The sequence below is a fragment of the Vigna unguiculata genome, chromosome 8, assembly GCF_037176805.1.
Source record: "Vigna unguiculata cultivar grain cowpea cultivar isolate G323 ecotype 2 chromosome 8, ASM3717680v1, whole genome shotgun sequence".
Lineage (NCBI taxonomy): Eukaryota > Viridiplantae > Streptophyta > Magnoliopsida > Fabales > Fabaceae > Vigna > Vigna unguiculata.
The window spans coordinates 6,720,709-6,740,236 of record NC_140799.1 but is presented as its reverse complement, the minus strand read 5'-3'; the positions used below and the strand labels follow the sequence as shown (position 1 = coordinate 6,740,236).

The window sequence follows — 19,528 nt, the reverse complement described above, 5'->3', positions numbered from 1 at the left end:
GACACTTTTTCTCTGTGTGTGGAAGAGACAGAGTCACTATTTTCAAGATTAAAGTTACTTTTACTTTTTTGTGTTGTTGCCACTTTACTGTTACCTACACTTGAATTTGAAAATCATGGACTTTGAATTTGGGCTTTAAAATGTTTAGAATTTAGGTTAACAATTAGGGACTATCACCACCCCTCCCGAAGAGAGAGAGAGAGAGAGACTCGAGAGAGTTGCAGCTACCACTACCTTGCGAGAGTTGCAACTGCCACTACTTGATGTGGCGAGAATCGTCGCCGCGAGGGTCGCCGTCAAGGGAGTCACTGCTGCGACTGTCGCCGTTGTGACATTCGCTGCTGATAGAGCCGTCGCCGTTGCTAAGGATAACATGAAGCCACGAGAGAACCAACAAGGCACGAACTCTATTGACTGAATCGCGAGAATCGTCGCTCTCACGCGAGTTGCGATTTGCAACGACGATTCAACACGATCCAAGAATAATACGAGTTTTAAGTGAAACGGGATCGGCGATGGGAAAAAAAATCGTAAACTCGTACGATTTTACGTTATGGATCACGTTTTTGACTACCATGTTCAAGCTTATTCAAATTGGCGTTGTCTAAGATTATTATACTCAATTCATAGTGTTAGCTAATCATGTCCAAGGGGTCACCACTGAGGCTCTTTTGGATTGCTTTGTGGGTGGTTCAAACCAGATATCCGCATAGATGTAATTGCACAAGTCTTATCAACCTTACTTCACTCAGTATCCCTAGCTAAACTCTATGTAGAAAAATACATACCCAAACCTAGAACTTATTACCCATAAATTTAGACCAAAACACAAACCCCACAACAAGTCAAATATGTACTTGACCTAGCAGATCTCATTTCAGTTCAAGAGCAACTGTTAAAAAGAGACATTGTTCTCTCCCATCTTAAGCATAATCTTCAACGAGCTCAGCAAATAATGAAGAAAAATGCAAATCAATAACAGATAGATGTTGAATTTAAAGTTGGAGATAAAGTGTTGGTCACGTTGCAACCTTATAAACAACACTCTGTTGCTTTAAGAAAAAAAAAATCAGAAACTGAGTTTAAGGTACTTTGGTCCCTTCCCAATTATCAAAAGGATTGACAAGGTTGCTTACAAACTACTATTATCTAAAACAACTAGAATTCATCTAGTTTTTTACATTTCACAGCATAAGCCTGGTAAGGGGAATCATTCTCAATCTTATATTCCCTTACCTCTAACTTTAGGGGACACACAATTTAGAAGTGGACTTAAAGTCTAACTCAACTCCACAAAATCAATTCATAAGGTGAGATTGGCACCCCACTTATATGGCTCTAATATTATTTTAGAAGCGGACTTAGTGCCTAACTTAACCCCACAAAACCGGTTTGTAAGGTGAGTTTTGTACCTCACTTATATACTATAGAATTGTCTTATCTCTAGTTGATGTGAGACTTTCAACATACAACCAATACTTCAACCAACTGCTGTTCTTTAGTCACCGGTGATTATCAAGGGCACGCAACATGTTCATCAACACTTAATCTAATGGGAGGGATTGGATAACACTCAAGCCATTTGAGAAGTTCATACTGCGTTAGGATATGTTTCTCCAGAATTCAACCTTAGGGACAAGGTTGTGCTTAATGGGACAAGAATGTAATGAAAACAATGTAAAAAAGACAAATGAGGAGAAAATGGGAAAAACTAGTTGTAACCATAAATGATGCAATCATAAGAAAGAGTCCACAATCCAAAATAACTAACGTATGGCTAAAGGATTATGTGTTGTGAGATAGTTAACATCTAGGTCATGCTAATTGGCGGGAGAAGAGAAGAAAAAGAAACGTTGTGGTCGAACCTTCCTCTCTTATGGGTTCTTTCTGTTTGTTTCCTTGTTCATCTTTTACTCTGTAATTACTGCTATATTAATAGTAGTTGATATATTTTTTTTTTTTTGGTGTTTCTATAGTTCAATAACACCATTAGAGAGTATTTCGTTTTCTTATCACTCTTTTTTATGTATTCTTTTGGTGACTATTGATACAAAATGTTAGATTGGTGTCGGTGTGTTCTTGTATGAAATTGTCACCAATATTATTTATTATTTAATAAAGATAATCACTTCTTCAAACTTACCAAGATCTTAAAGTTCCATTAAAGAGAAAAATCAACAATATTCATAATAGTATATTAAAGTAACTATAGTCACGAACAACATGGTCAAAAAGTGTTTGTGCATTAAATTAAATAATTAAAATCTTTATTTTACTTTTTACAGTAAAGTTAGTAATTGGTATATATCTCAAAAATGTTCTCTTCCCAATTTATTTTACTTTTTAATACTGTTTCAATCTTTTATTAAATATTTTGTGAATTATTTAGTACAGATATTTTGCGAATTATTTGGTAAGTTATCTCCACATTTAAAATGAATTGTTTGGTAGGTGATCTCCACATCTAAAATGGTCAAAGCTTTATTTTCAATTACTGAACATTTTCTCCTCTTCAACGGATAACATCCGCATTTATATTAATGTATAGTTATTTTGTTGAGTTCGCGAATAGAAGATAAATGCCACTTAAGATGTTCCCTCATTTTGTTATTTATCTTGTACTGACTCACATCAAGCACCACTCGTCGAACTTCTCGTCCAAGGACAAACTTATGAAGGTTCATGTAAGAAATAAGGAGGTGCAGGAAGCAAACGCCCAAATTATTTCAGGTCCACTCCCACTCCAAGGCAAGCCCAAGCCCACGAAAATAGACCGTTGCGGTCGAATGTAACGGTTTTCTTTTCCCCATCTTCTCTCTCCCTCTCTTCATGGATACAAAAAGCTACTCTCTTTTTCTCTGTTCTCTGTGTTGAAGAAGAATCAGAATCTCCCCGACAGAAGCAGCAGCAGGGACAGTCCCAAAATCCAAACCCTAACTCAATCCATTTCCTCAATGCGTGTCACACTCCTCCAAGAATCTCTCCCTCTTCCTTCTATATACTCCTTCCCACGCTTCCTCTCACTCTAACCCCTCCGCCATGTCCCATCACCACCACCACCAAACCACCCTCATGCTGCCCAATCCCACCACCCCTAGCCGCTCTTCCTCCGCCTCCTCCTCCCCCCTCCCCCTCATCCACGCCATCTTCGCCAGAAAAAACCTCTTCTACCACCGCCTTCCCTCCCTACCCCTCCGACTCTCCGTCCTCAAACTCGACGGTTCCTCCTTCCGTACGCAACCACCATACCCTTCTTTTTTTATCATCGCCATCTCTTCACACACTGCTCAAACTTTCTTCCCCTTTCGCAGATATTCAGGTTTCCAAGACCGCCACTATTGCCGAACTCAAGGACGCAGTCGAGGCTGTCTTCGCCCACGCGCCTCTCAAGGGTCCCGCCAAAATTTCATGGTACTCACTTCCATTTCATATTGGCTACACGCTAGTTACAGATGTTTTCAAATTTTACTACCGGTTTTAACATTCACCTTATATTTACTATTTTTATGGAGAAGAATGGATTATTACTTTTTCACTACAGTCAAATAACACACAACACGTGATCTGTGAATGATACATTTATGACTAAATTACACTCATTAGGTTTACTTTAATTGATGCCCCTGTTTTTTCAAGTTCTATACGAATCTCCAATTTGTTCTAGAACATCTCCTTTCGCATTACACAGAAAACCCTTTGAAAAATCTTACATCCTAAACGAGCTTTCTTAGACAGACAACAAATATCACCGAGAAGGATAAATAGTATATGCATGACAATTTTGTAAGTTTTATAATAATTATTTTCAAAATGATATAAATTTGTTGCTTAAATGTTGGTGCGGGAAAATTATAATAATTTTATGAAATATATAGAAGCGAAATTTGTTATATGATTATATTTATTTAATGGACTGACAAGATGTGGTGGTAAGTTTGAAATTTATACTGACTTAGAGATAATTTAAATTGGTATATTATGTTGGGTTGTGAAGGGCGCATGTTTGGGGGCAGTTTTGCCTATGCTATGATGGACAGAAGCTAGTTACCGAGAATGATTATCTTCGCAACTATGGCATCAAGGATGGGGATCAGGTTAGTTTCTTTCTAAGATTTATTTAGTCTCATCCTTTTCTTTTCTATTCGTTTTGGAGTTTATAGATAATCCGTCACTTATATGGGCCTGTAATTGTTTCTTGTATTGATGTCGGAGGAAATTGACATTTTCCATTATAGAGTTGCAAATGGAAGCACATTGTACCGTGTATGGCTAATTCCATGTAATTTTGCAAAAGCTGGAGTGAGTTAACAACCGGGCAGTCAAAGAAGACATCTTTGCTTAATAAATGAGTGGTTAGTTTGTAATGTTTAGGAAACAGAGATTTGAGTGTAATTTTGTGAATCACGTGACTCCATTGGATGTAGAATACAATCTTTCTAGGTTGCAAAGTGCTATTATATTAAATTGAGTCTTAACTACTTGTTGCTTGATCATATTTCATATTTGGAGTTTGCTTTTCTGGCATTTTATGGTTTCAGTAGCATTTCGTGGTTGCTTTCTTCAACCGGTATGTGGGAAAAAGGAAATCTGAAGCCCAGTTTATTTTGTAGTTTGTTCTTGTTCTATTATCTTATTAGTTGTCAATGTTAAGAATTAAGCATCAATGGGAGGATTGCTTCTCTCTTATCATAACTGCTATAATATGGGAGAATTTTGTTGCTCATAATATGTATTTTTCTCTTTTTATTTTGGTTTACATAGCTTCGTTTCATCCGCCATGTTTCAAACAATTGCTGTGTCCAAAGAAAGCGGTTGAAGAAAAGAATTGTCTATTTGAAACAGCAGAGGAGGTAAAACTCTTCCAGTAGTCTCCTATTAACTCTACAGATATTGAGCTGTGTTCCCTGCATAATGTAGAGGAACCAACATGATTGTTTACACTTGTTCAAGTCCTTGGCCTGTGCTGTAGTTCGGTCATGAAAATATCAAGTTGTCATCAATAATCAATGGGATTAGCAGTTCCTCGAAAACCTTTATTTATGACTTAATCAAACATGTGTGAGTTTAAACATGTTAGCTCATTATGTTAATCACTTTAGTCATTAATAGACAAAGAGTATTTTGAATTTGTGTTACGCTGTCATTTAGCGTCATTTTATCACAGTATACAAATTACAGCTTTCTCATTTAAGCAATTAAGTAATATGCAGATGCACCTGTCGGACACTGAATCAATGTAATCCATATTGTACATCTTGAAATTCATTTCCTACTACTTTTCGTTTCCACATTAAAAAAAAAAATCTGAAACAAAGTCCTCACACAAGATTGGTTATACGGTAGGTGCAGGTCTTCTCCAGTGGATAGCTATGAAGACAAAGGAAAGTGTGATAATGATGAGATTGGTTCTGACGATGAAGCCACGGATAATGAGAAGCATGAGACTGAAGAAGTAGAAGAAGAGCGTGTGGTAAAGAACAAATTTGCCGGCTTTGTGGGAGAGTTGTTCTCTTACACTCCACTAGCAGTTGTGAGAAGAACTACAACTAAAAGCAGGATTTGGCCATCAACTATTCCCAGATGTTTGGTGGGTAGTTTTAGAAAGATTAGAAGTATTGTATGCTTTGGCAAGAGGAGGCCCTATTCTCGGAGACTTACATGGAGACATATGGGTTAATATTTGGAAGAACTGTGTCCAGAATGACACTAGCCAAGCCAGATGAAAACTGAGATGTGAAAATTTTGGTTCCTATGGAAATTGTATTGCCGGTATTGACCGAGAGATGGCAGCTAGAAGATGTTGATCTTGCATATTTTCAGTTACTTCTGAAGGTTAGAAACATCGATGACTTCATCAATGATATATGGGTTTATTTGATCCTTAAATATAGATAGGAACATGCATCCTTCCTCTTGGATGGTAATTAAATTTAGACTCAGTGAATATATGCCATCGGTGCTCATGATGTGAAGAGGAGTTGCTTCTTAAAATAGTATTTGAATTTCTAGCATCTCATCAGCAGTTTTTTTTATGGTTTCATGCAATTTTAGTCAGAGGCTTACAAAATTTAAATTTTTTGTGTTGAATTTGGAGAACACCTTGGAAACTCTTACATAGCTTAAAGTAATCGATTTGATTGAATCACAGTGGAACTAGTTACGATCATTTATACTAAAAAGAAGATATCAAACATTTGCACAATAGAAATATTACTCCATCTTAATAGCAAGTGTGGTTGACTTTTCTTTGTTAATTTCTACTTTAATGCTGTGGTTTTATTTTATGAACCTGGAACTTGTTTAGGTGTTTCTTTGGAATATAGAGAAATAATAAAATGTGACCAAGGAGAGAGGAAATAAATTGTCCTTTGCCATATTCTTTTTATGTAGTCTAATTGCAGCAGCAATAAATATATTCCTTGAGCAACTTTAAATCTCTATTATTCATATTGAATTTTAAAGACCAACATTAAGATAGAGACAAAGTAAAAGTTAACGTGAATAAAGGAATATCCGTGACAAAAATAATATAATATTTTAGCTTTTCAGATAAAAGGAATGTGTCTTTTCCTGTTACGGATTTTTCTTAACCCAGTCACACAGATCGAAAGTATGTTTGATTTTAGATAATGTTAAGATACCATATTTCTTTAAAAACAAATTATTTTTGAATTAATTTACGACAAAATATGTTTTTTTCCCTAAAATTTAATCTAAAATTAAAAATGGTCTTAGGTCAAAATTTGTATACCGCTGTACTTTAAAAATATTGGTACTTAATATACATTAAAGAAAAAAACTATTTTTAAGCGTAAGACATGATAGAGAATTTTAGAAGCATTAAATCTCTTGAACTAATGTTTTATCTATTGAAAGAGTAGTTCATCTTTTATTGAATTCCAAGGTGGTTTGTCATATATTTCATAAATAAGAAGAAGGAAAAAAATTGCATGTTTATGGATGTTATGGGTAGTTGTAACTTGTAAATCAAGTACACCTTTGATGTTGTCAACTATGGAAAAAGACACCAACTTAATCTTCTTCACCATTTTTATCCTTTTTTTCTTTACCAATACTTCACACAATCAAAGCTACTTGCAATCATAAATAAGACTCATAAAAAAAAAAAAAAGTTGCTGTGTCATAATATGTATATATTGATTATAAATATATAAGTGGAAGAAGAGATAAAAATACACTGATATAACTTTTAATAAATATTACACCATTAACAAAATTGATATACTTAATAGAAGTTACGAGGTAAAATCAGATTAATAATATTAAAATGAAAATTAGATCTTCGAAAATTATTTTTTATTTTTATAGTTATTATCTTATTATTAGTTACATTTGAATAATTCATTTTTTTATTATTATTTTATAATCTCACACGTTAGTATCCAGCTGAAATATGGATACTTGAAAAAGTATTTTAAGGAAGTTTTTCATTTTTCATATATTTAATTATTTTTTTCAAACATACCAAATTCCTTTTTTATATGCTCAAGGTGTGCTTAATGCTTTATTATTTTTAAAGTCTCGTGAGGGAATTTATTAGAAAAATATTTCTTCAAGATACATACTGGTCTCTTATGGTTTATCGAAATTTATAATTATTACAAATAAATTTATATTTAAATATTATTTTTTAATCTTAATATTTATCATTTAAAAAAATAGTAATGACAAAAATTAGTAATATTTTAAACATTGGTTTAAGTTTTTATACTTATGTTTCTCTTGTCAAATTTTAGCATCAACTTCATTTTGTTTTATATTTATCTTGTACGATATTCATGATGATTAAAAATATCTTTAAAGAATTAAAGCATTTATTTTTATAATTAATAATTATATAATTTGTTTCTAATTTTTTATTAATTAACCAATTAATTTCATTAATTAAATTTAGTTTTCTAACTATGAATTATTTTTTGTTTCATACATTTTAAAATCTTTTAAATTTATACACTTATAATTAATAATTATATAATTAATTTCTAAATATTTTTTTATCATTGTATTGTTTTCATTAATTATTTTAAATTTCGTTCATTATGAAAGGAGTTTTGATTGATAATTCATAATACAAAATCAATAAATACATTTTATTTTAAATTATTCTAAAAGTATTTATTATATTTTATTAGTTTGATTTGCAATATCAATTTTAATATTAATTTATTTTCATAATTATGGTGGATACAAATGGTTTTAATCATAGTGATTACATGTAATTTTGAACAAAAGATTAAAGAGTGAATTCACATTTTCTTCCTTAATTTACAATATATTTATCATTACTATTATTGCTAATATAATTTTATTCAATAATTATATTTTATTTTTTATTTTTTTCAATTTTTATTTTTACTATTATTATTTGTTATTATAATAATGATCAACTGTTCTATTAAATATTAGTTTAAATTTTTATACTTATAATTTTGTTAATAAATTTTAACATTACTTTCGTTTTATATTTATTTTGTATGAGATTTATGATTGAGAATATATTTAAAAATTAAAATATTTGAAATTAATAATTAATTTCTAAAAATATTTATTAATGAGTTCATTTCATTAGTAATTTAATTTTTTAATTATAAATGGAGTTATTGATTCATAATTGGTGATACTGTTATAATTACTATTATTTGAATCGATAAATATATTTTATTTTAAATTATTTTAATAATTATTAATCAACAAATTTTGAATTAATATTTATTATATTTTATTACTTTCATTTACAATGTTGGATTCAATATCAATCTACTTTTATAATTACAAGAGACAGATTGTTTTAATCATATTGATTATATTTAATTTTGAACAAAATCTCGAAGAGTCAATTCACGTTCTTAATTTGCGATATATTTATAATACTATTATTGATGTTATAAATTTATTCAATAATTATATTTTTCTTTTCAATTTTTAATTTTAATTTTAATTTTATTATTTGTTATTATAATTATTATCAACTATTATTTTAAAATATTAGTTTAAATTTTTATATTTATGCTTCTGTTATTAAATTTTAACATTAATTTCGTTTTGTATTTATTTTTTACAAGATCTATGATTGAAAATATTTTTAAATGATGAAAATATTTATTTTTACGATCAATATTTGCTTATAAATTTTTTTATTAATTGACAAATTAATTTTATTATTTTTTTTAATTTTTCAATAATGAATGTACTGTGTTTTATTCCATAGAAATCTTTTAAATTTATGCAGTTTCGGTTAATAATGATATGATTTATTTCTAAAAACATTTTATCAATAAGTTGATTTCATTAATAATTTGAAATTTCTTTAATTATGAATGAAGGTTTTGATCGGTAAATGGTGATATTATTATATTTACTATTATTTTTGTTATTAGTATTTGAATCATTGAATATATTTTATTTTAAATTATTCCTTTACTTATTAGTCATTATTAAAAAAAGATTATTATATTTTATTAATTTCATTATTGGTTTCAACATTAATTTATTTTTATACTTACGATTGAAACAAATTATTTTAATCACAATGGTTATATTTAATTTTGAACAAAAAATTGAAGAGTTAATTCAAATTCTCTTTCTTAATTTGCAATATGTTTAACATTATTTTTATTATTATTGATATTATAATTTTTTTCAATAATTATATTTTATTTTAATATACTGATAAATATATAAAATTTGAACGATTAAAATTTAAACATAGAGATTATACATGTCAATATATAAAATTTGAAGAAACATTAAGTAAATGGAATAATATTTTAAGTCATTTCTATATTATCAATATCATATTTATCATAAATATAAAAAACCCTAACCATTGATTTATTATTTTATTATTATAATTATTATTAATAACATTAATATTAATAGTATTAATATTATTGTTATAATAATAATAATAATTATTATTATTATAAATAATTATTAGTATTAATATTAATATTAGTATTAGCCTGGGTAATAGGAATATTATTACTATAAAACAATATTATTTATTTTTAATCAATTTGTTAAGCCTGGGTAATAGGAATATTATTACTATAAAACAATATTATTTATTTTTAATCAATTTGTTAAGAAAATATCTGTGGTTAATTATTTAATTTTTTATACTATTATATTTTATATGGGATCCTAATATTATTTTTATTATTATTAGTAGTGTGGTTAATATTTAATATTATGAGTACTCTTATATTATTTTGTAGGGATTCATGACCCACAATATGTTTAGACTATTTTATTATTATTATTATTATTATTATTATTATTATTTTACCTTATTATTATTATTATTATTTTAATTAATATTACTATTAATATCTTTAATATTAATATTAATATCTTTAATATTAATGAATATTTATTATCATTAGTATTTTTATTATAAATACTACTATTATTACATCTCATAATATCTTGCATATTTTATATATATATATATATATATATATATATATATATATATATAATTTCTTTCTTTTCATAACAATAATTTATGTTTGACTTCATATTGTAATGATTATATATCGATAGTTCATTTTAAATATTGGTTTAAGTTTTTAATTTATACTTCGGTTAACAAATTTTAACATTAACTTTGTTTTGTATTATTTTATATGGGATGTATAATGCATAATATACTTATATTTTATTTTAACGAACGATCCCGTTTTGTATTATTTTGTACGGGATTCACAAAACATGGTCTTGTAGTGTAATGCTTTCCATGTAATGACAAAGTGATATTGCTGATGAGAAAGAAATATAACATATGAAAAGAAACTCATATTATTAGTCTTACGGGGAAGATTGATATGTGTGTCTATAAATAAGACAAAGACTCCTTTAAAAAGGAGAAAAGAAAAGCAACAAGACAAACAAAATTAGTTTGAGGAGTTGACGCTTGACCGTGAGCATTTGTTGTTGATCGTGATAACAAAATTATTAATGTCTTTCATATCAATATTATTTTGAGACCCCCCCTCCACCCACCCAAACTAGCAATAAATATTTTGAGTGCCCAGCTTGGAGCATAAAATGGAAAAAGTAGCAGGGGGTCAAGCCTATGTCAAAATGTCAGCGAATTGCATGTGGGTTCGAATGGGGAGAAGTTTGACGAGACCCTTTTGAATCTGATCTCTGATAGTGTGGCAATCAATTTTTATATGTTTAGTGCATTCATGGGGGACTTGATTAAAGGCTATGAAAGATTGTCACAATGGATGACAACAGGTTGAAGATGAGAGATGGATAAATCCTTCAAGAGGTTGGTCAACCATTGGATTTCACAGACAATTTGAGCAAGAGCTCTATACGCAGCCTCAAATGAGCTTCTGGAAATAATGGACTACTTCTTGGATCTCCAGTAGATGGGAGAATCTCCTAGATAGATGATATAACTTGTGACAGATCTTCTTATATCAATGCAACCAGCCTAATCAGAATCGTTATAGGCTTTGAGCTTGAAATCACTATTAGCATAAAGAAATAGACCTTGTCCAGCAGTACATTTGAGATAACGAAGAATACGAGAAGCAACTTATTGATGTGCTTTAGTGGGTGCTGAAATATACTGACTCAAAGTGTTAACCACATATGTAATATCAGGTCTAGTATTTGTTAATAAATTAATTTACATATAAGCTTTCTATAATGGGCTGGATTTTCAAGTTGTTCTCCCTCTATGGTTAATTTTGTAGAAAAGTTCACAGGTGTACTGACAGAAGATGATTCAAGCATACCAGTTTCATGTAACATATCTAAAGTGTATTTCCTTTTAGATAAATGAATACCTTTACTATTTTTAGCAACCTCAAATCCAAGAAAGTAGGTTAAGTCCCCAATATTTTTTATTTTAAAGGCATTATGAAGCATTGTAGTAGTATCATAAATGACATTTATATCATTTCCAATTAATATAATACCATCAACATAAACAAGCAAAATGATAATTTTATTATGAACATGTTTGACAAATAATGAATGATCAGTTGAGGTCTATTTAAAATCATGCATGAGGAGAAAGGAAGAGAGATTGGCATACCACTACCGGGTAAATTGCTTTAATCCATATAAATATTTATGCAACAAGCAAACTTGATTTTCTCCTTGCACTTTCATTTAAATCACCATGCAAGAAGGCATTATTCACATCTAATTGTTTTAATGGCCAATTTTTCATAACAGCAACAGATAAAATGAACCTTACGGTGGTGAGCTTTGCAATAGGAGCAAAAGTGTCAAGATAATCCATACCTTCTGATTGAACGTACCCCTTTGCTACAATACATGCTTTATGTCTTTCTATGGTACCATCAACTCTATGTTTGAGTTTAAAAACCCATTTACAACCTATTGTTATCTTGTCAGTAGGTAAATTAGTGATGGTCCACATATTATTTTGCTCTAGGGCAAAGATTTCTTCTTGCATGGCTTTTTACCAATTACTGTTAGAGGTTGCTTCTTTGTAAGTCTTTGGCTTATTGCTACTGTCAATGGTGAGAACAACTTGTTTGAAAAACTGAGATAATCTAGAAAAAGAAATGAAAGATTTGATAGGGTGCTTGACATTTATTTTGTACGAGACAGGTGTCAAATTAACTTCATAGCCTTTTGAGTAGTTTGGGGTTCCTTTAACTCTATTGGATCTTCTAGGAGGAGAAGGAGTATTAGGAGCATTATTATCAATGTGAGAAATGAATTCATCATTATCAAAATCTTGAGCATTATGTGAAGGTAATGAAATATGTTCAATGTTATTACCACTGAGATTATCTAGACTGAGATTACATTTTATTTGAAGAACGATCTGTGTATACTAATTTCATTTTAATATGATATACAACTCAAAAATTTAATTATAAATTTTAATCATACAATAATATTGTTTTAATACACATAACCAATAATATATTAATATTAATATTATTAGTATTAATATGATTAATATTAATATTATTATTATTATTATTATTATTATTATTAAAAAGGCTTAATACCTATATTTGGTCCTCTAATTTTATTCAAATTTTTAAAAAGACGCCTAATTTTTTATTTGTTTAATTTAGTCCTCCAAATTTTTAAAAATATTCAATTTTATCATTTTCGTTAGACAAACATTGATGTCGTATCCGTATAGTGCAACATGTTATGTTACTGTTACATGACCGTACTTGTTTTCAATTTAGTCCTTTTATTTGTAATTTTGATTCAATTTGGTTATTTTTTTTAAATGAAATAATTTAGTCCCTCTCCAATTTCAGTTCAAATTTGTAATTAAACTTAATTACAACATATATAAACATGTTCAAATATTTTTTAAAAGGGTTAAATATTTTTTTGGTCCCTCAAGTTTTAGTGAAATTTGGAATTAGTCCCTCTTCAAAATTTTTTGATCAATTTAGTCATTTATCTTTTGAAATCTGTGAATTTAGTCATTTTAATCAAATTTTGTTAAGTTTATTTGACATTTCAAGCACATATATCATGATAGTATTTGAACTGTTTACACCGTTTGACATTTGTTCTTTTCAGTGTTAATTCAAATATTATCATAAAACGCGTTTGAAATATCAAATAAACTTAATAAAATTTGGTTAAAGGAACTAAATTCATGCATTTCTAAAGATAAAAGACTAAATTGGTCAAAAGTTTTAAAGATAGACTAATTCAGAATTTCACTGAATCTTGAAGGACCAAAAATATATTTAACCGTTTTTAATATTTATATATCAAATTACTTCAATTAAATATTCATTTTTTTAATTTTTACATAAAAATTTCTATTTAAACTTATATATATCTTTAAAATATTAAAAAATGTAAATGTAAATTGTAATTTTTAAAGGTTTAATGTGACAACTATTTTTTGATGTGACAAGTATCACTTTATATTTGAACATGTCATATGCTCTAATTAAGATTAATTACTAATTTTAAATAAAAGACCAAATTACTATATTTCAAAAAATTGGACATGTGACATTGTACAAACACGACATAAATGACCAAATTAAACATTTTTTAAAACTGACGGACTAAATTAAAAAAAAATAGTGGTCTTTTTAAAAATTTGAATAAAATTAAAAAATCAAATTAGATATTAAGTTTATTAGAAAAACAACAAGTAAATAATTTTTATAATATTTTTTAAAAGAAAATAATGTTATTTTAAAATATAAATTTATGATAAAACCTATAATAACACATATTTCATAATAGAATGATAATAGAGTTTTAGATTTTTGTTCATCCTTTGCTGTAATAATATCTTGAGGTTTACAACGATAACTTGGTATATCCACTATACGAACATTAACTAAAACATGTCTTTCCTTAATTATTAATACAAATGATCATATTTATTAATACAAATGATCAATTAAAAAAATTTGCACAAAGATGAAGATCACACATGCACATGTCCAAAACTAATTTTGTACAAAAATTTAATTGTACATCAATTTAATTCTATAAAATTTTAATAATATAAAATTTAATCATACAAAATTTATTCTTATCTTTTTAAACTCATTTTCTTGATCTCCATAATTTTCCATCGTCTTACTACTATAAATATAAAGAATTTTATAAATCCGAGAATGCCAGTTATAGATAAATCATATTTCCTTTACTATGATAAATATTAATAATTGCTATTATTATATCATTATAATATTATATAATTAATAAAATATATATTTTACATATTTTATCATAATTCCAATATAAATTTAATGATATTTTTAAATTTAGTAATTAATATTTTAATTACATATACTAATCATCAATTTAATATTTGATCTTTTAATCATAAAAAAGAAAGTTGTATGTGCACGGTAATAGAGAAAAACAATAAATAAATAGATAAAATTCTACCTTCTGTTTGGTTCGGTTTCCTTCCTCCTTGTTGGTTTGTTACGGTTCTCTCACTTTCTCGCCCCCATTCTCTGTTCCTCCTGTATTCCATCGCAGGTAGTTTCTTTCACTATCAGCTCCACTTGAATTTGTGACAACTTCTGACCCTTTCTCTACCTCTCTCTTGATTCTTAAGCACACCACTTTCTTTCTCTCTTACAATTTCTAGAAACTGACTCTCTCTTCTGTTCTCCCAACTTTCTTGATTGAATTGTTCATGGTAAACATAAGTTTCATAAATTTACATAAATTTACATGCTTTGTGCTGTTGTGTTATATATTGTTCTCTGGTCTCCTTCTTCAAAGATAAGAGTTTGCTTGTGTTTATGATGACTGGTTTACTTCTATGCATGCATCATGCCATGCATGTTTTGACTTATTGTGATGGTTTAGTGAGTATGTGAGTGAGGGGTTTGCTTTGTTCTGTTTCTGGGTGAAAGTTGAGTGTTTGTGTGGATTCTCTGAATTTCTCATTGAAATGGGTTTTGGGAAGTTTATACGAGGAAATGAATTTCTGAAAGCCTGTACTACTTCACCTCTGGTGTAATAAAAGGGGTTTTTATACTAATTTTTCCATGTAACAAAGCTTTCATTTTTAATTCTTTTAGTCATCTTTGTAGGGACTACAAGGGATTATAAAAGGTTATAAAAGGGATTATAAAAAAGAAATGATGTATGCAAAGACTAAAAGAATGACAAATGATCTATTTAAGGCCCGAAAATTGATGATGCTAAGCAGAGAGATTAAGAGTGAAATTTTTTATAACTACAGGATCAAAACAATGATTAAACTTTTTTCTTTTTCTCCGTTCTGGTGTTGGAAACTTCGGAATTAGTGGCGCTCCTTTATCTCCATCTGATCTGTTTTTTCTTGTATCTCAACTTGTTATCACTTTGTAGTTTTGAAGCTGCAGTTTTGATATGTTATTAAACTGTTCAATCGATCATAGGTTTCCCGGTTCATTTCGGGTGTCATGTTGTAATATGTAATTTATGGATGACAACAATCTATGAATCTGTTATAGCTGTCAAATAATTACGTATATTTTCAATTCTTGTTATGTTTCTTCTGTATCCTAGGGGCACTTGATTAAGGCCAAAATAAATAGAGAAGGAAAAGTAACCGTTCCACCACATTTTCATTTATGTTCAAATGTTAGTAATCTTATTTGATTAACTGTCTTGGATTTGTGCTGTCTTCTGAATTATTCAACGAATATTACACTTTCAGGTTCAGGAATGTCTAAAGAAGTTATTGATGCTACTTCAGCTGCCCCTTTTGACTTTGAGATCTTGGATAGTGATTCTTACATTGTTAGATCTGTTAGAGCCTCATCCAATCGTGCAAATCCATGGATTGAACCTGAAAGGCTGAAACTTAGACACAGAATTGGTAGAGGCGTCTTTGGTGATGTTTGGTTAGCAACTCATCATCAGTCAACTGAAGATTATGATGAGTGTCATGAAGTTGCTGCTAAGATGTTACATGCAATTGGAGAGGACCACATGAAGACTGTAATAGAGAAGTTCAATGAATTGTATTTTAAGTGCCAAGGAGTTGCTAGCATGTCCTGGCTGCATGGAATTTCAATCTTAGATGGAAGGGTTAGATTATTACTGTTGTTCATCAATGTTTTGGAGATTCTTAGCTATCTCTTCTACTTGTAGCTTGCTTACTTGTTTGTTTTTGTTCACAGATTTGCATTATTATGAATTTGTACGCGGGTTCAATTGGTGACAATATTGCAGCACTCAAAGAAGGAGGGATTTCATTGCATGATGCTTTAAGGTGATGTTTTTCAGTTTATTCAGTGTAATAAGCTTTATCTTTTTCTGTAAAAGGAGATCGATACTATGTGCATGTTACTGGCTGCAGGTATGGAGTCAATCTTGCTCAAGCTGTTCTGGAACTTCACTCTCTAGGGATCCTCATTCTTAATCTTAAACCATTCAATGTTGTTCTCAATGAGAACGATCAAGCAATTTTGGGAGATTTTGGAATTCCTAGTCTTTTGCTTGAGTCCTCATTCTTAAGCACATATATGGATAAGAGGCTTGGAACACCAAATTACATGGCTCCAGAGCAATGGGAACCTGAGGTGAGAGGTCCTATATCGTTTGAAACGGATTCTTGGGGATTTGGTTGTACCATTGTCGAAATGTTGACTGGTAATCAACCTTGGTATGGATGTCCTGTTTCCAGAATATACCAGTCAGTTGTTGAAAATCATGAAAAACCAAATATTCCCAGTGGCCTTCCTCCTTCAGTTGAGAATATCCTCAGTGGATGCTTTGAGTATGATTTGAGGAATCGCCCTTTAATGGTGGATATTCTGAGTGTCTTTCAAAGGTTTGCATATATTTTTTGCAGTATCTATCTTGAACTTTTCTGTGACTATGTAAAGTTTTGAATTGGGTAATTTCATACAGTTGTAGTTCTGTTGGGTCTGATGCATTCTATTTAGTTGCATTTATTTGGTGAGGTTTATTTCTGAGAAGGTCTACTATAGGGTGCATATGCTTTTATGATGGATTTGATCCTGACCATACAATCATAGATGAATGGCTACGTTGCCACTACTACATAGATTAACATGTTTTCTCCCCATTTGAGTTGGCATTATATGAATTTATTACTCACATAAGGATGAAATTGTTCAGAAATATATGATGACTCACCATATCAGAATTGTAATGGTCCCACGGGGATTCTCAGATAGTAGTTTGTCTCATGCTAGAAAGAAATAGTGTGGGATATGATGGTGCAGTAGTTAGTTTTTATACATTTTCAGTGTCAAGAACTGGTAACCATTTTCATGTATATTTATGAAAATCTTTGTTTCTAAATTCCATAAATAAATTACATACGCACACCACTTCATAACACTGAAATATCCAATTGATTAGAAGATGCATCTTGCCTTGCAGAGCTCTGAATGAATTGGCCAATGATGGAGAATGGAGATATATGGGAAATGTGAAAGTTAATCCAAAATCAGATAGCAGTGGCTACACAAAGTGGTTCCTCTCAAAGGATCATCTTCAGGTAGGTGACATGGTCCGAACCAGAAAGCTTCCCAATTCATGCAGACCTCAAAACATGGACATCCCAGAAGGAGCTGTTGTTAGTTTAGAGTCTAACACAGATCACAGGTTCGCTATTGTGAGGGTCCATGGCTATGACGACCCTATCAGAGTTCATGCATCATCGCTTGAACGTGTCACATCTGGTTTGGTAGCTGGTGATTGGGTATGTTTGAGGGAACAAAACGAGAAGCACTCACATGTGGGCATTCTACACGCCATCAACCGTGATAGTAGTGTATCTGTTGGATTTCTTGGGCTGCACGCTCTGTGGGACGGAAACTCTTCTGAACTAAAAAAGGTGGAACCTTTCTGTGTTGGCCAGTTTGTCAGACTCAAAGACAGCGTTTCATGTCCTCGATTTGAGTGGCGTCGCAAAAGGGGTGGCGCCTGGGCTGCCGGTAGGATCTCATGGATTCTTCCGAATGGAGGTTTGGTTGTGAAATTCCCAGGGATGCTTGATTTTGGCAATGAAGCAAACACCTACATGGCGGATCCCTCTGAGGTTGAAGTGGTTGAGTTCAGGACTTGTCCTGGGATCATAGAAAAGTATGAACATTTAGAGGATCATCACTGGGCAATTAGACCAGTTCTAGTTGCATTTGGTCTATTCACTGCTTTGAAATTTGGCATACTTGTTGGGAAGAAAGTGAGGAGGAACAACAAGGTCAATGCAGTAGAAATTGAAAGTCACTATCTTGGTGGTCAAAATCAGAATGCCAATTCTGCTACTACAACTTCTACTACCACCACAATGAGATCTTCAAATGCTGCGAAACAAGGCAATGCAGCATGACTTCCTTTAGTTCCTAATGTAATGTTTAAGGAAGCTGGTAACTCATCCAACAGTAGGTAGTTTTTGTTTATGTTTTCTTAATCAAAACAACTACTTAATAATATTATGAAATGGTAGGTACTAAGTGTACATGAGTGTCATCAGGTCTGACTCAGAATCTTCACATTTTGTACATATCCTGCAAGGATTACCTCTGTACATAGCCTCCATCAATGCTATATCAAAATGAACACATATTTATCTTTATGGTTCCTGAATTTTAAAGAATAATGGTGGGGTAGGAGGGAAATGTAATAAGTAAAATACATGTATGTGTAGATACTTGAACTATAGATTGATATCAGCTCTGGAGTTTTTTTTTTTTTAGAATTAATTTTGGAATATATGAGATTTTAAAAATCATCAATTACTTTTTTTCAAAAGAACCAACATCATGGGTGGCTACAACAATGATTGAATCTTTTTTAGGAAGTGAAAGAAATTGTTATAATGTGATTAAGCCCTCAAAACATATGTTGCCATAATTAAACCCTCTCAAATGTACTAGTTTAATCGAGCCTTTCCTTAATAAATACAAATATATTACAAATTTTAACGTGCATAAACAACAATAAATTAATTTAAATATTCATATGCATAGAATAATAATAACAACGGTTAAATATTGGCTTAGTAATTTTCTTTAGTTTCATTATATAT

At 30.2% G+C, this 19,528-nt stretch overlaps 2 protein-coding genes across 3 annotated transcripts; both read left to right on the top strand.

The window, feature by feature from the left end:
* The first annotated feature begins 2,803 nt into the window (after window positions 1-2,803).
* On the top strand, window positions 2,804-6,145 carry LOC114194143 (uncharacterized). Of its 2 annotated transcripts, none has more exons than XM_028084222.2 (5): window positions 2,804-3,232; window positions 3,312-3,411; window positions 3,995-4,094; window positions 4,762-4,850; window positions 5,350-6,145. In XM_028084222.2, the coding sequence occupies exons 1-5, from the start codon at window positions 3,040-3,042 to the stop codon at window positions 5,675-5,677; spliced, it is 810 nt and encodes a 269-aa protein (XP_027940023.1). In that variant the 5' UTR covers window positions 2,804-3,039; the 3' UTR covers window positions 5,678-6,145. The 2 variants fall into 2 exon arrangements, with proteins under 2 accessions (XP_027940023.1, XP_027940022.1); XM_028084221.2 differs by having other exon boundaries at window positions 2,813-3,232; window positions 5,344-6,145.
* An 8,749-nt stretch (window positions 6,146-14,894) lies between these two features.
* Window positions 14,895-19,075, top strand: LOC114194142 (protein KINASE OF THE OUTER CHLOROPLAST MEMBRANE 1-like). Its single transcript, XM_028084219.2, has 5 exons — window positions 14,895-15,006; window positions 16,181-16,554; window positions 16,647-16,738; window positions 16,826-17,299; window positions 17,878-19,075. Exons 2-5 carry the CDS (start codon window positions 16,189-16,191, stop codon window positions 18,827-18,829), a joined length of 1,884 nt encoding a protein of 627 aa, XP_027940020.2. The 5' UTR covers window positions 14,895-15,006; window positions 16,181-16,188; the 3' UTR covers window positions 18,830-19,075.
* Window positions 19,076-19,528: the final 453 nt, after the last annotated feature.